The following is a 12,149-nucleotide window of genomic DNA, read 5'->3' on the forward strand; positions in this document are numbered from 1 at the left end:
TGCCTGCAGAAACAGCTGTTAATGCTACATGACATGTAGAAGTCTTCACATTCTCCTTATGCCAAATAGTCCAAGGGAACCTTGCAGAGGGCTCAGAGAAAACAGGGAGCATCTCACAGCATTGCTCCTGTGCCTATTTTTCCCAGCCTGGGGGAGGTAAGATGCAGCTTTTGTCTTGTAGCACCATTTCCCTTGCACTACTCAGTGATGTGACAACACTTGCAATACAGCATTATTACAGAGAAAGGCTTGGCCCTGGGATGCAGATGTGGTGGTGCTCTGACTCATGCTGACCACCCTTAACAGTTTCCATGCTGCCTGTAGAAAAAGTTTAGTTTGGGAACTTAGGAGGTTCAATGAGGAGGGGAGAGGACAAGTATGTTGCCAGGCTGTTCATAGATGTGTTTCTTTTTATATCCCCTTCAGCTGATTTTTATGCTAAGTAAAGTAAAAAAATCCACACTATTTATGCTACCCTTACTGCATTTTATGTTTGAGATTCCACCTGAGCTATTGGTGAGGTAACTCTGCTAATACCAATGGCTCTGAGCATGGCTGACAGCTTGCTCAGGAAATTCTGCTTTTTTTCTGCCAGCTTGCTGGCTGTTATCTCCTTTTGCAATCCACATTGTATTCACTGGTGAAACGCAACGGTGTGTTTGTGCATGGATGTGCATTTCTATTACACAAAATAAACAGCCCTGGAAATACAGAACCAACTGTCTTTCTATACACAATTTTATAACTAGATTTTATAAAATGGCAAAGGCCAATCTAAGACAGACAAGCTTCATTAACACAAACAGCAAAAGCAATTTTTCTTCCTTTAGTTGCTTGTAAAAAACCATTAATTTTCAAAAGACTGTCAAATTTTAGTTAAGCAAAATATCTCAATCTCACCTCCCAAAAGGCTATGCTTTAAGGTTTGGATCATGATTTCACTGGATTTTGAAGCAACACTACAGGGAGAGGTAAAGCCTTTAAGTGTACCTTTTTATTTGCTCAAAACTTCCCCAGGTGTGTTTCACAGTGTGCGTGTGGACTAAAGTAGCGCGTGGGGCCCTTGATGACAGCCTGCTGTTCACAGCAGGGTCCACTGCTCCCTTTTGTGTTGCAGAGTTGACCACATTGTACTTGAATAGTAACTGCCAGAGGTAACCTAGGGGTAATTTTCTTCACCACAAACGGATAATTTTCTTTACCACATATATTAATGAAGTGGTTACTTACAAGTTCTTCACATCTATGATTCCTCGAAAGGCCTTTCTAGGAATTCCTTTTATCTGGTTTTCACTGAGGTCTCTGGATAAGGGAAGAGAAAAAAATGAATTATGTTAATGAAAAGAACACATTTCTCAAATGTACGTGATGTAATGGAACAAAACATTCTTAGAAAAGTAGATGTTTCTGAATTTGTTACACCACACGTACGTTAAATTTTTGTTGTCTCCATAGAGGTCTGTGGCATGAGCTGAAATGACTGTCCAACCAAAACCACCGGAGTCTGAGACAAATTGAGACCTTTCAGAAAACATAATTGAAATGTGGGCATGAAACAGGCACAATGCTGTGACACACTGTCACAGTACCTGCAGATAAATTTTATGCCTCAAAATTGCAACCCCATAGCGTAAATGCAAATGTTTCTCACCACACTACTGTTTATGAGCTGTAAAAACACTGGGTTACACATTTTCAGATTAATTGAAATTAATATTCCAGAAAACCATGGCAATTATTACCTAGATTGTTTTGTAAATTTATGGGGAAAAAAAAAAAAAAAGATCTAGGTACAATGCATTAAAAATGAACAAACACTGCATTGTGTCAGTGGGAAGAGCAGAATTTTAAACTTTGATTAAAAAAAAGCAATTCAGAATGTCTTTGTGGTACTTTAAATGCTAGAAAACATTTCAGGTTCAACCATTACATCTACACGGTGAGTGCAGGTGGAGCAAGAAGCCCCGCAAGTTGTGAGGTTCTGTTACTTAAGCTGCATTCAGTTGTGTTTCCCTTTCTTTGATGCACTATAAATATTTCATCCGCAATTTTCCCATCATGCAACCCCTGCCAGAGACAACAGGGGGAGGTGAACAGGCACTGGGAGTGGGAAGGAACCAGGCACAGAACCAGAGAGCTGGGATGTCATCATGCTAAGGAAAAGGAGTGCTCCCAGTGATTTGTCTGCTGGAGCACCATCGGCATGGAAGACAGGGAGAGATTTCACTCTGGTTCTGGGTACAAAGTGGGGGGAAGCACTAAGGGTAGAAAGATGAAAGGAAGGCAGCAGGTGAGGAGAGAAAAATGGAAGAAATAAGCAAAAGGAGGAAACGGAGGGCACAGGGATGGCTGGAAGAAAGGAGAGAGAAAGGTGATACCTCAGTACAGGGCATTACAGAGCACTTTAATTGGTGTGATTGTGTCACTTTGTCATACAAACCCAAGACTTCGCCCCAATTTCAGAAAAAGCCTGGCTTTCTGATGGTTATTAAGACTGAAAGGCAGTCATCTGTACTGGCCACCAGATACTCTTTGCTGTAAGTACATTTTGTGTTGAAGCAAGCCTCCTTTCTAGCCTCCACCAAATTGGCTTGATCAAATGAAAGGCCAGAAATCAGAGCCTGTCACAAAAGCCCACATTGACACTGCAGGTCAAGACGTGTCACGCAGGGCTTTCTTCTGTTTTCCATCAGGCAGATAGAAAAAAAGGGGACTATGTCCTTGTCATGAGACTAATTCAATTTATACCAGTCATGCAGTCTACACCAAATTCTCAAAGTAGCCACAATTGTTCATTCAGACTATCACAAACAAAAATGTGCTGCTGGATACAAGTCTCTTTTTCAAGCCAGATTAAAATTCTTTGTGACCTTCACAATTTGTTTAACACTGATCCACACCCTGACCCTTCCTTCACCTCCCCTTTCTTTTGCTAGCAACAAAATATTAGTTCTTTAAAGAGAGACCTTCAACCCAGACAAATGATCAGGCAACCCGAAGGCAGAGGAGTAGAAAGAAAAGTGCTTTTCAGACACGTAAGAAGAAAATCTTATGCTGAAGATGGATTTTGGGACAAGAAGTCACTTACGTGTGACAGTGAGGCACAGCAGAACTTGAGCCAATGGTGAAAGTGTGACAAAATTGCTCAGGAAGTCAAAAAAAAAATAAAATAGCAAGAACTGATGGCAAAAAAGCTACACTACCTCAAGGAGAAAGGGATTGAAAAAGTAGAAGTGCAAGATGAAACAAAATAAATCAAACCCACCAACACCTCAAGTTACATTTGTCCAGTATTTATTGTGCATTATTTTAAATCAGGTTTAAAAATAAATTTAAAAAAATAAAAATAAAGTATTTTTTCTAATATTATTATGGTCTGAAAGGGCCAATTTATATCACTGCTTTCTCCTTATGCTCCAATCTCCCCTGCAGTAAGGCAAAAACAGGAGATTGTAGGAAATTGATTGATTTTCTCTGACAATCTTCTCATAAATTGCATTAATTTTATTTTCCATTTAGGCACTCTCTAGCTAACAATACCGCCTCTCTAAATCTCCAGTATCGTGTACCGATTTCATAAATATCTCTAGCGGTCTGAACAACTGACAACCTGCATGGTATTAGCGCTGCAGCACGGAAGAAAATTCACAACTGCATGCTTCATTTTCCATAACTGCCTTCTCACCATTACGATCACACCTTTTTGGGATGGTTAGGAAAAGCGTTCCTTGCTTCCTAACCATGTGCCGAACTCCTGTTGAGCATTTTTCATAAGCAAACAAACTCCACCAGGCTCAGCCCATGCACTTCACAAAATTTGCTAGGAGTAGAGGGCTGTAATGAGCAACTTGTCCACACAGTTTATCAGAGAGCTCCAGCTTTTCATTCCCTGCTTCTCATTACAGACATAACGGGAAACTGTCCCTGACAGTATGTAAAATAAGCATTGGTTATTAATAGTAACTACAGAAAAACAGATAAACTAACGTGAGGCCACAAACCCCAAAGCAAAACAAAACAAACCACTACACAAACAGACAGACAATAAAGAATTGTGATATTCTAGAAAAAATAAACAATGAACCTGAAGACAAATAAATGATAGCTGATGTACTTCCTATTTCTTAGGCAAAGGTTTTAAGCCGCATGTATTCATAACAGAAGATGAATTCCATGCCCTGATCCACGATGGATCCTTGAGGAGAAAATGTATTGAAAAAGCTTTAGAGAAACATTCAATTTCCCAAATCCTTGTTTTAACAGACAATAATAGAGAGAGCACTGAACAAAAGCAGATGACCTAAGCACTATGCTGTGTTAGCATATTGTTGTTCATAAAGGTCCTGCTTATACAGGAAGCAGCAAGCCCAACACCTTGTGATGAATTTGTAGGAAACCAAGGGGAAAAAAATAGAGCTATTTAGTGATGTATGGTTACTGTCCTCAGCTAAAGACTTGTCTGAGTGTTCTCCAAACAGTTCTCCAAAAGTGTTGATGGTCAGGTGGTTTGGGAAAGAAAACTTGCCCTTGATTCATAAAAATCCCTCCTTGGACATTGTTACTTCCCTTCAGCCACAACAGACACACCTGCGTTTGCTTCCTGGTAAGTACAGACGATGTTGAGCCAAACAAATGTGTTCAAATTTAATTATTCTTCTGGGGATTTTAATAACCTGAGGCAAGTTTCATCCAGTTCAACCTGCCACACAACTGTCAAGAGGTGTGGACGGCTGAGAGGTTCTGAAAGCAGCCACTCCTCACTATGGCCCGGGCTCTTTGGGGAAGCAGCCCCTGCTCCCTCCCACAGCTGTCCTGTCTGACAGACACTGCTGGCCAAGGCCGCGGTAACAGATCACAGAGGAAGCCACTGTGAGAACCCAGCAGGGGATGATGCTGGCCTGGAGCAGCCAGCAGCTTGCACAGTCAGGAGGGTGCAGCGACGGCCCCCAAGGAACAGGGCTCGCAGTGCACAGGTGGGCAAATGGGGCCATGGAGACTTTCAAGATCTGACTGCAAGTGTCCATAGCCCAGCAGCTGTAGCTCTCCTGCCCTCACTGCACGGCACATCACACATTAATCTAAACCAGACTCAGGCAGGAGTTGGCGCAAGTCAATGGATATTTTGGTTTTTATTTTAATTCAACTAAAATGCTTTGGACAGAGATTATCTCCCCCTGCAAGTATAATGTTGTTTCACTGATCTTCAGATGTGACTTACAAGAGCCTTATTGGTAAAAGGACTGGAAAGGAAAAACACCCAAACTGCTGATTTCTAAGTGCCTCTGTAGTCTTTGCTACAGATGTTTTTTTAGCTTCCTGCTTTACTGCTATCTGTTGCATCCTAAGTGAAACATCAACTGTTTAACACAACCATACAATACATTACACTCCCCTCCCCTTAGCTTTTTAATTTGCCGGTGACAGAACTTAAATCAGTTAATTGGAACACGGAGTCTTCACTGTGACTACTGATCTGAAACATTAAAATAGCTACTTCAATACAGCTTCCAAAGCTACAATGGTACTGAAAATTAGATGTAGCATATGGAAATCAAAATTGATGGCATTTTGCTTAGGTTATCTACCTTTTAAAGGAGGAAAAAATGTATATATGTGTTTGTGTATTTACCAGTTATTTTCCACATCTTTTTTGGTATACAGATTCTGAAGTTCAAAACCCTTTTTTAAATGAAGGACAGCCTGAAAAGCAGCTTGTCTGGGAAATACTTCTTGTGCTTGAATGCCACTCCTATTATTTCTCCTGCTCAAAAAGGCTGAAGGAGAAATCATTGTCCGCTGTTATCCATTCAAGAATGGGACTTCCCCTGAATGTCACAGGAGTTGAATAAGACATAAAAAAAAAACTGTGAGCAAATGGCTCACAGCCTACCGTGTATCTTTCCCAGCATATCACTGTATGTTGATTGCAGAATACAACAGGAAACTCACAGAATTAACCATTACATGTGGAACCAAAGTTCACAAAGTTTTAGGGAACACAAACTTCCCTAAAGAGAAGGGAAAATCTAGTCTAACACGATTCCTTCAAGTACCTTCTAGCTTATCCACAATTCTACTGTGCCTTTGGAATAACCACAGAGAACTCTCACACAACTCTTACAGTGGCTGATGGAAAAACATATGACAAGCAATGATTGATTCAACTGTATACAGCTGGAGTGCAAAGTAACCCGTTGCTTCCCGCAATCACTTCCTGACATGTTACTACTGGGAAGTTTATGTTCAGTTTTATTTTGCTAAGCAAACAATGGAAAGGTCTGGGTGCTGGTTTTAAGAAAATGTGATGGCTACCACCAGTGCTAAGAAATAGATACTTTGCACACTAGGTTCACTCCAGTTACAGCACACATGGCTGAGAAGAATGAGAATCAGTTAATTCATACCGGTAGCTTGCTCACACCCTTCCACCAAACTGCATTTCTGGGCTAAAAGTGTTTCAGTCTTATGCATTTACCAAAGTAAAATAAAATAAATACTCTTGAGATTTTTTGCAGTATTAAAGGCTATGGACTATTCTTCAGCCTACCTTCAACCAGGCTAAAGGCAGGCAGAATTACTCTGCAAAAGGGCACGTTCTTAATACAAACTGGTGACTGCAATTTGTCTTGTTAAAAAAAAAATAAATCATACAGCATGTTATAGACCAACTCTATCCTACATTTTTCTGAATTAAATAACCCAATTACAGAGTTAAAGAGCCACAGACAGGGAAAATTAGAGATCATAATCTAAAGAGAATAGGTATCTCTTCAATAACCCGTAATAAGAGATAAGCAAGTCAGCTTTTTCATATAGCAAGAGTCAGATGGAAGGTAACTTCCAGAAGGTGAAAAGAGAGGGCAAAGTGCATACTAAGGCAAGAGTCTGCAAGACAAAACGGGGTAACACATGAAATCAAAGGCGAAATCCATAGGGGAAACAACGTTGCTGTAACAATGCCAGCCCAGAACATGGATATGGGCAGAGATTTTTTCTTTTGGCTAAAGGTGCACCATTCCCAGGGAAGATTTGTCTTCTCCCAAATTTCCTATTACAATCCACAACAACCTGCAATGCCTCAATCCTTGCTCAGCCTCTAGCTCAGCATGACCAACACCATAAAACCAGCAGCAGAATGGCTGTAGTACAAATGCCCTTCTACTTGCTAGTTTCTTCTTGCCCATTGATAAAATGTCCCTTCAAAGATGTGAGCAATCTTACAGCTAATCTGGTGACATCCTCCTACCCAGCTCCAGTCACTCATTCTCAGGAAACAGTGGAAAAGGATGCAGATTTGTGTTCTTTGTAATAAGCATGCACTTGCAAGGCTGTCGTGCTTTTAAAGTGTGTGTTAAGAAGACAGAGACACAAGAGTGATCACCAGGTACACAAGCAATGGGCGTGAACTCCTTGTGTGGCAAATGTGCCTAGAGGTATAAGTACCAGCACGCATGAGCTCAAGGGTGCAGACTTGGAAATAAGATCTGCACATCTGTTCAACCACAACTTTTAATAAGCCTCTGTATCGCGTTAAATCGGTATTTCACTTACAGTGAAAAAGAGAAAAATATTTTTTTTTTCTGCTCAGCCAAAGTTGTGTGGCAGCTTTTTAATGGTTAAGATACTATCTAATACTTTCAACAGCTAACTGCTATTCCTGTCTTGGAGCTATTGTCCTAGTATTTGCAAAGCTGTTCAATATTAGGGTTTTTCCTGTTCTATAGCTGGATTAACAAATAACTGACTCTGTTGCTGAGGACAATTGAATTACTTTGAGCCTTGTAAGACATATGCAAGACATATTCAAGATATTTATCATCTTCCAGGTGGGAAAAGCATAGACAAAATGCCTCTCTCCAACAGCAATAGGGACAAGCTGTGGCAAGCCTGACGCTTACAACAGCACCTCCATCCTCAGGAGGGGCCTCACGCACTCCATGAAGCCACAACTTCTCTCATTCAGGATGTTCACTGCAAAAGATGGTATTTACCTATCATAAAGTAGCAGTTATAGCTCTCTGTCTAAAAGGAAAAATGGATAAGCTTTGTTGCCGATGGGCTACAAGGCAAGAGCTTAAGAACAGCAGTATTGTACAGAATTACTTGCTGGAAACGTGGCATTGCTGCTGATTTTGTAAAGGGAAGAAATATCTTGCTGCTACTATTGCAGTAAAAGTGTAGATGTTGACAGCATCCAAGTTCTGCAAAACAAGAGCAGGTCCTACAGATATTTTGCACCCTGAGCTATTCAAGGTGATTGTGCTTTTGCTACATAATACAGCTAAATATCAATTCATGCTCTGGGAAACTGTTGAGGAACTCTTTCTGGCTTCGTTTTGTTTGTTTTAAGGGAGGGAATTTAGCTCACAGACTCCAATTAAACCAGTACTCAGCACTTTCACACAGTCATGCACTACTGCTAAGCTTGCAGAAGACAAACACCATGATTTCTTTGTTGATCAGGTTTTACTGAGAGGTGATAGATGGTAACTCTACCCTTTGGTACTGCAATGTGCACTCAGAGCTTCACAAAGTCTCATTAACCCAAGTCACATAGATGTGCACAGACATTCACACTGGAACACTGAATATGTGTTGAGCCTGAGCTTGAAGACAGGGAAAGTGTGTTAGATAAGCAATCAAGGAAGAAAAAGACCTCAGTGGTAGATAATTATTTTAGCAAAATCTTTCTCCTTCTCCAAGACCAAATTAAAAGCCATCTGTTAATAAAAACTCTTCAATAGCTCCAACCTGCATGGACTTGGACAGGTTCATGACTTCTGTCTTAATGAGATTACAGGAGTCTCTCAGTAAAGTGTTGTTGTTGTTTTGTTTTTTTTTTTTTTTCTAAATGCTTATGAGAACAGAGAACACACATTTGTGTACTCTTTGCAAGAGGTTTTAAAAAAGCCCAGTCACTTCAGATGAACAAAAGCCCTCAGTTTCACTAAATTAGACACAGTACTACATTTGGCAGTCAACGCACCCAAAACAAACCCAGAAAATTAAATCTACCAGATTATTCCTTATAAAGTTAACAAATATTTTTATAATTCTAAATGATCTGTGTCTCAGTGATCTCTTAAGGGCAAATATTTTCTCTTGCCTCTTGCCATTTCTAAAATGCTGACTAAATACTGATCAGACAGTATTTAGGAGACCTTTATTCTGAAACCACTCATCTTGAGACAAATCAGATTTTTGTTTTAGAAAGCAGCACCTATTTTATCCTTTGGAATGTAACCAGAAAAATCAAATTGTATCTCTGTGTCTTTACATTCAACTTTCAGTATGCTCAGGAGCAGGAACTGGCAAATGATGGCCAGTGGACTCAGAGGAAGCACTTAAGGAAGAGAAGCACTCCTCTAGAAATATGATAAAGCTTCTGACAAATAAATGACAATAACACTTCTTTTTAAGTGGCATTTAATCTAGGTCTTTAGTGCTTCACCAAGGATTATCAAGAAAATTAATTCTTCCTCTAATAGATGAGACAGTAAGACCCAGAGACAGTGACTGGAGCAAGGTACTCTATCAGGGTATGGGAGGAGACAGGAAAAAATACCTGCAAGTCACTGGGTGATACACTGGGTATTCCATTCTATGCAATTTGTACCCTGAGGCTTACCACAGGTGGCAACGTTGGCTGACAATGAATTTAAAAGGGATTCTGTTTGAAAGATAATTTTATTTTTAATGTGGAATTATCCAGTACCACTACACATTTGCAACTGGATCACAGACACTACAGTGACCCACTGTGATGATGTTCCTACGCAGTACCAAATTCTACTAAGGCACTTCTATTACCCCATCCTCCACCCCAGTGAGATCACAACACAGAGACACTAAAATGATTTAGCAGGAACATCATGCACCTTGAAGAGTTAGCAGCAAGCACTGACATCAACAGAAGGCAATGATTCTAAGTGATCCTCCATTATTTTTTTTAAATATTCACTTGCTGTTAAAAGAGTATGAATGCAAACACCTCTTTTGCTGCTTTTTAATGTTATTAATTTTGAAAGTAGAAATCCAGAAATATGAAGGCTTCTCTCTTTCAAACTAGTTCAAAACATAGCTTTTGCACCGTTGACCTGTTGTGTTTTACACTTTCATTTGTTATGCTGTGCTGGAAAGACATCCTGTATATTTGTAAATAGTAAATAAAAATCAGAAGGTAATATGACCCTCTTCTGATCTCCACAGATTAGATCCTTAGCTTTGGTTAAGCACAGTGTGATTGCTTAGCAACAAGATATCTGCAGTTTATTGGTCACATCTTCTTAAAAATATGGTGAGTCTTTACTTTTAGGGGATAAGTATATGAAATCATAAATATAAAACATGAGCTAATAAACTGTGCCATCACTGAATAACCGATCAACATCTGGAGGGAGACTTGCTCTTCAATGGTCTTTCTTGACCTAGTCCTACCTTCGTTAAATGATTAGCATTTTTATAGCAAAGAACTTTTTGCACTTTACTGATATCTTAAGAAAAATACCTCCCCGACCAGTTATAATCCAGTTCACTGAAACAACACACAGAATAAAAATCACAGTCATAATAGTATTTGTTTAATCCAGGCTGTGATCCCATGTTTCAGCTATAAAAATAGACTATTTTAATAGGAGTAAAGAGGAATAACGTGTAAAAGTCTAGGTTTTATTTTTAATGAACTTCTCCAGAAAGAGGCCAATAATTTGTTTGCACAATCACCATAAGCATTTCTGTGACTATAGAGGTAATAGAAATTATACAGAATCCATGGATAGTAAAACCAACTAAAGTGACATTTCATTCACATTGGTGAGATAGAAATGAATTGCAAACTATCTGAATACACTTCAGTGAGGAAAGCAACATTTTGGTTATAGCTAAGCCCTTGTTATCATGAGGTTATTATTCTGGGGTAGAAAGTATAACAATGTAAAAGGAACACACTACTGCTTTAGCCATAACTGAGCTTTTAAAAATAAATTATAATATTGTACCAGTAACATCTATTGTGGAGACACTCAGTGGTCTGTACTCCATTAACAACTACAGAAGCTCTAGACAATGGACAAAACAGTTTTATGCATCCTGTCCCTTCTTTCACAATATTTTAGCTTCTATTTTGACTTTATGACTTCACATTTATATATCTTTCCTACCATGAATAGTTTAATCCCTGAAAACCTCTGTGAAACACTGCAGATGTAAGAAGATACTCTTCAGACTGGTCTGTATCCTTAATTCATTTTTCTATGTGGGTATGATATTTAGATTTATTAGACCAATATGTAATACCATAAAGTAGTTAACTCTATTGGGGATATTCATGTAAGACGCAACTGTTTAAGTAATACTATCATCCCCTTTTACAGTAAGCTCCATGAACCCACAAGCTATTCAATTATTTCACAGCAAGTCAGCCCTGACCATTACAGCTGAATGATACCTCCAAACCTCATTCCACAACTTGATCCACACATACAAGAAAAGATTCACTGAAGCATAACCAAATCATTTATTTTCTTAAACGACTATCTAGAAAGCTAAACTCCATGAACAGAAATTGTATCATTCAATACTGCTAGATTTAAAAAAAATAATAATCTAAATAAAAGGTGTTTTAAATACAAAAAATAAAATCAAAGTTTACTAGTAGAATGAACATGCTAATTAGCATAACAGAGAAATTAATACAAACTACTTTTCTGCTAACATGTACATGTAAAAGAATAAATTCCTCCAAAAGAAAACTCAACTTCTAATCATGTCACTCATCCTATTGAATGTTTTGTCTCTTAAAAGTTTTGGTAGAACACCTACCAAGGAGTTAAAGGTTTTTTTAAAGATGAAGTTAAAACCAAGACAATTCATAAGAATTAAGTCTCCCTAGAACTTCATCACCACTTATTCAGGCCAGGCTTGCTTATAAGTTACAAGTAAGTTCTTCAAGTCTGCTTTCTGAAAACTCCAGATTCTACCTGGGAAACAGATTCACTTCATACCCCCAAAGACATAAAAATACTCATAAGGAGATGTGTACACATGTGAACCCTTTAAAATAAGTCAGAAAGATCCTTGTGGCATATTGTGAGCTTTATTCCTGAAGAAGACAAGGAAACAAGGGCACTACTCTGATTGATCAGCAAATG

General features: G+C 38.9%; 1 protein-coding gene across 2 annotated transcripts in view; it reads right to left on the reverse strand.

The window, feature by feature from the left end:
* Nucleotides 1-12,149, reverse strand: part of SLIT3 (slit guidance ligand 3) — a 516,877-nt gene that overhangs the window by 246,630 nt on the left and 258,098 nt on the right. For both annotated transcript variants that reach the window (XM_032196646.1, XM_032196647.1), the window contains exon 6: nucleotides 1,231-1,302. In XM_032196646.1, the coding sequence (XP_032052537.1) occupies nucleotides 1,231-1,302 (72 nt within the window). The remainder of the gene's footprint in view (nucleotides 1-1,230; nucleotides 1,303-12,149) is intronic.

Source organism: Aythya fuligula, chromosome 14 (genome assembly GCF_009819795.1).
Source record: "Aythya fuligula isolate bAytFul2 chromosome 14, bAytFul2.pri, whole genome shotgun sequence".
NCBI lineage: Eukaryota > Metazoa > Chordata > Aves > Anseriformes > Anatidae > Aythya > Aythya fuligula.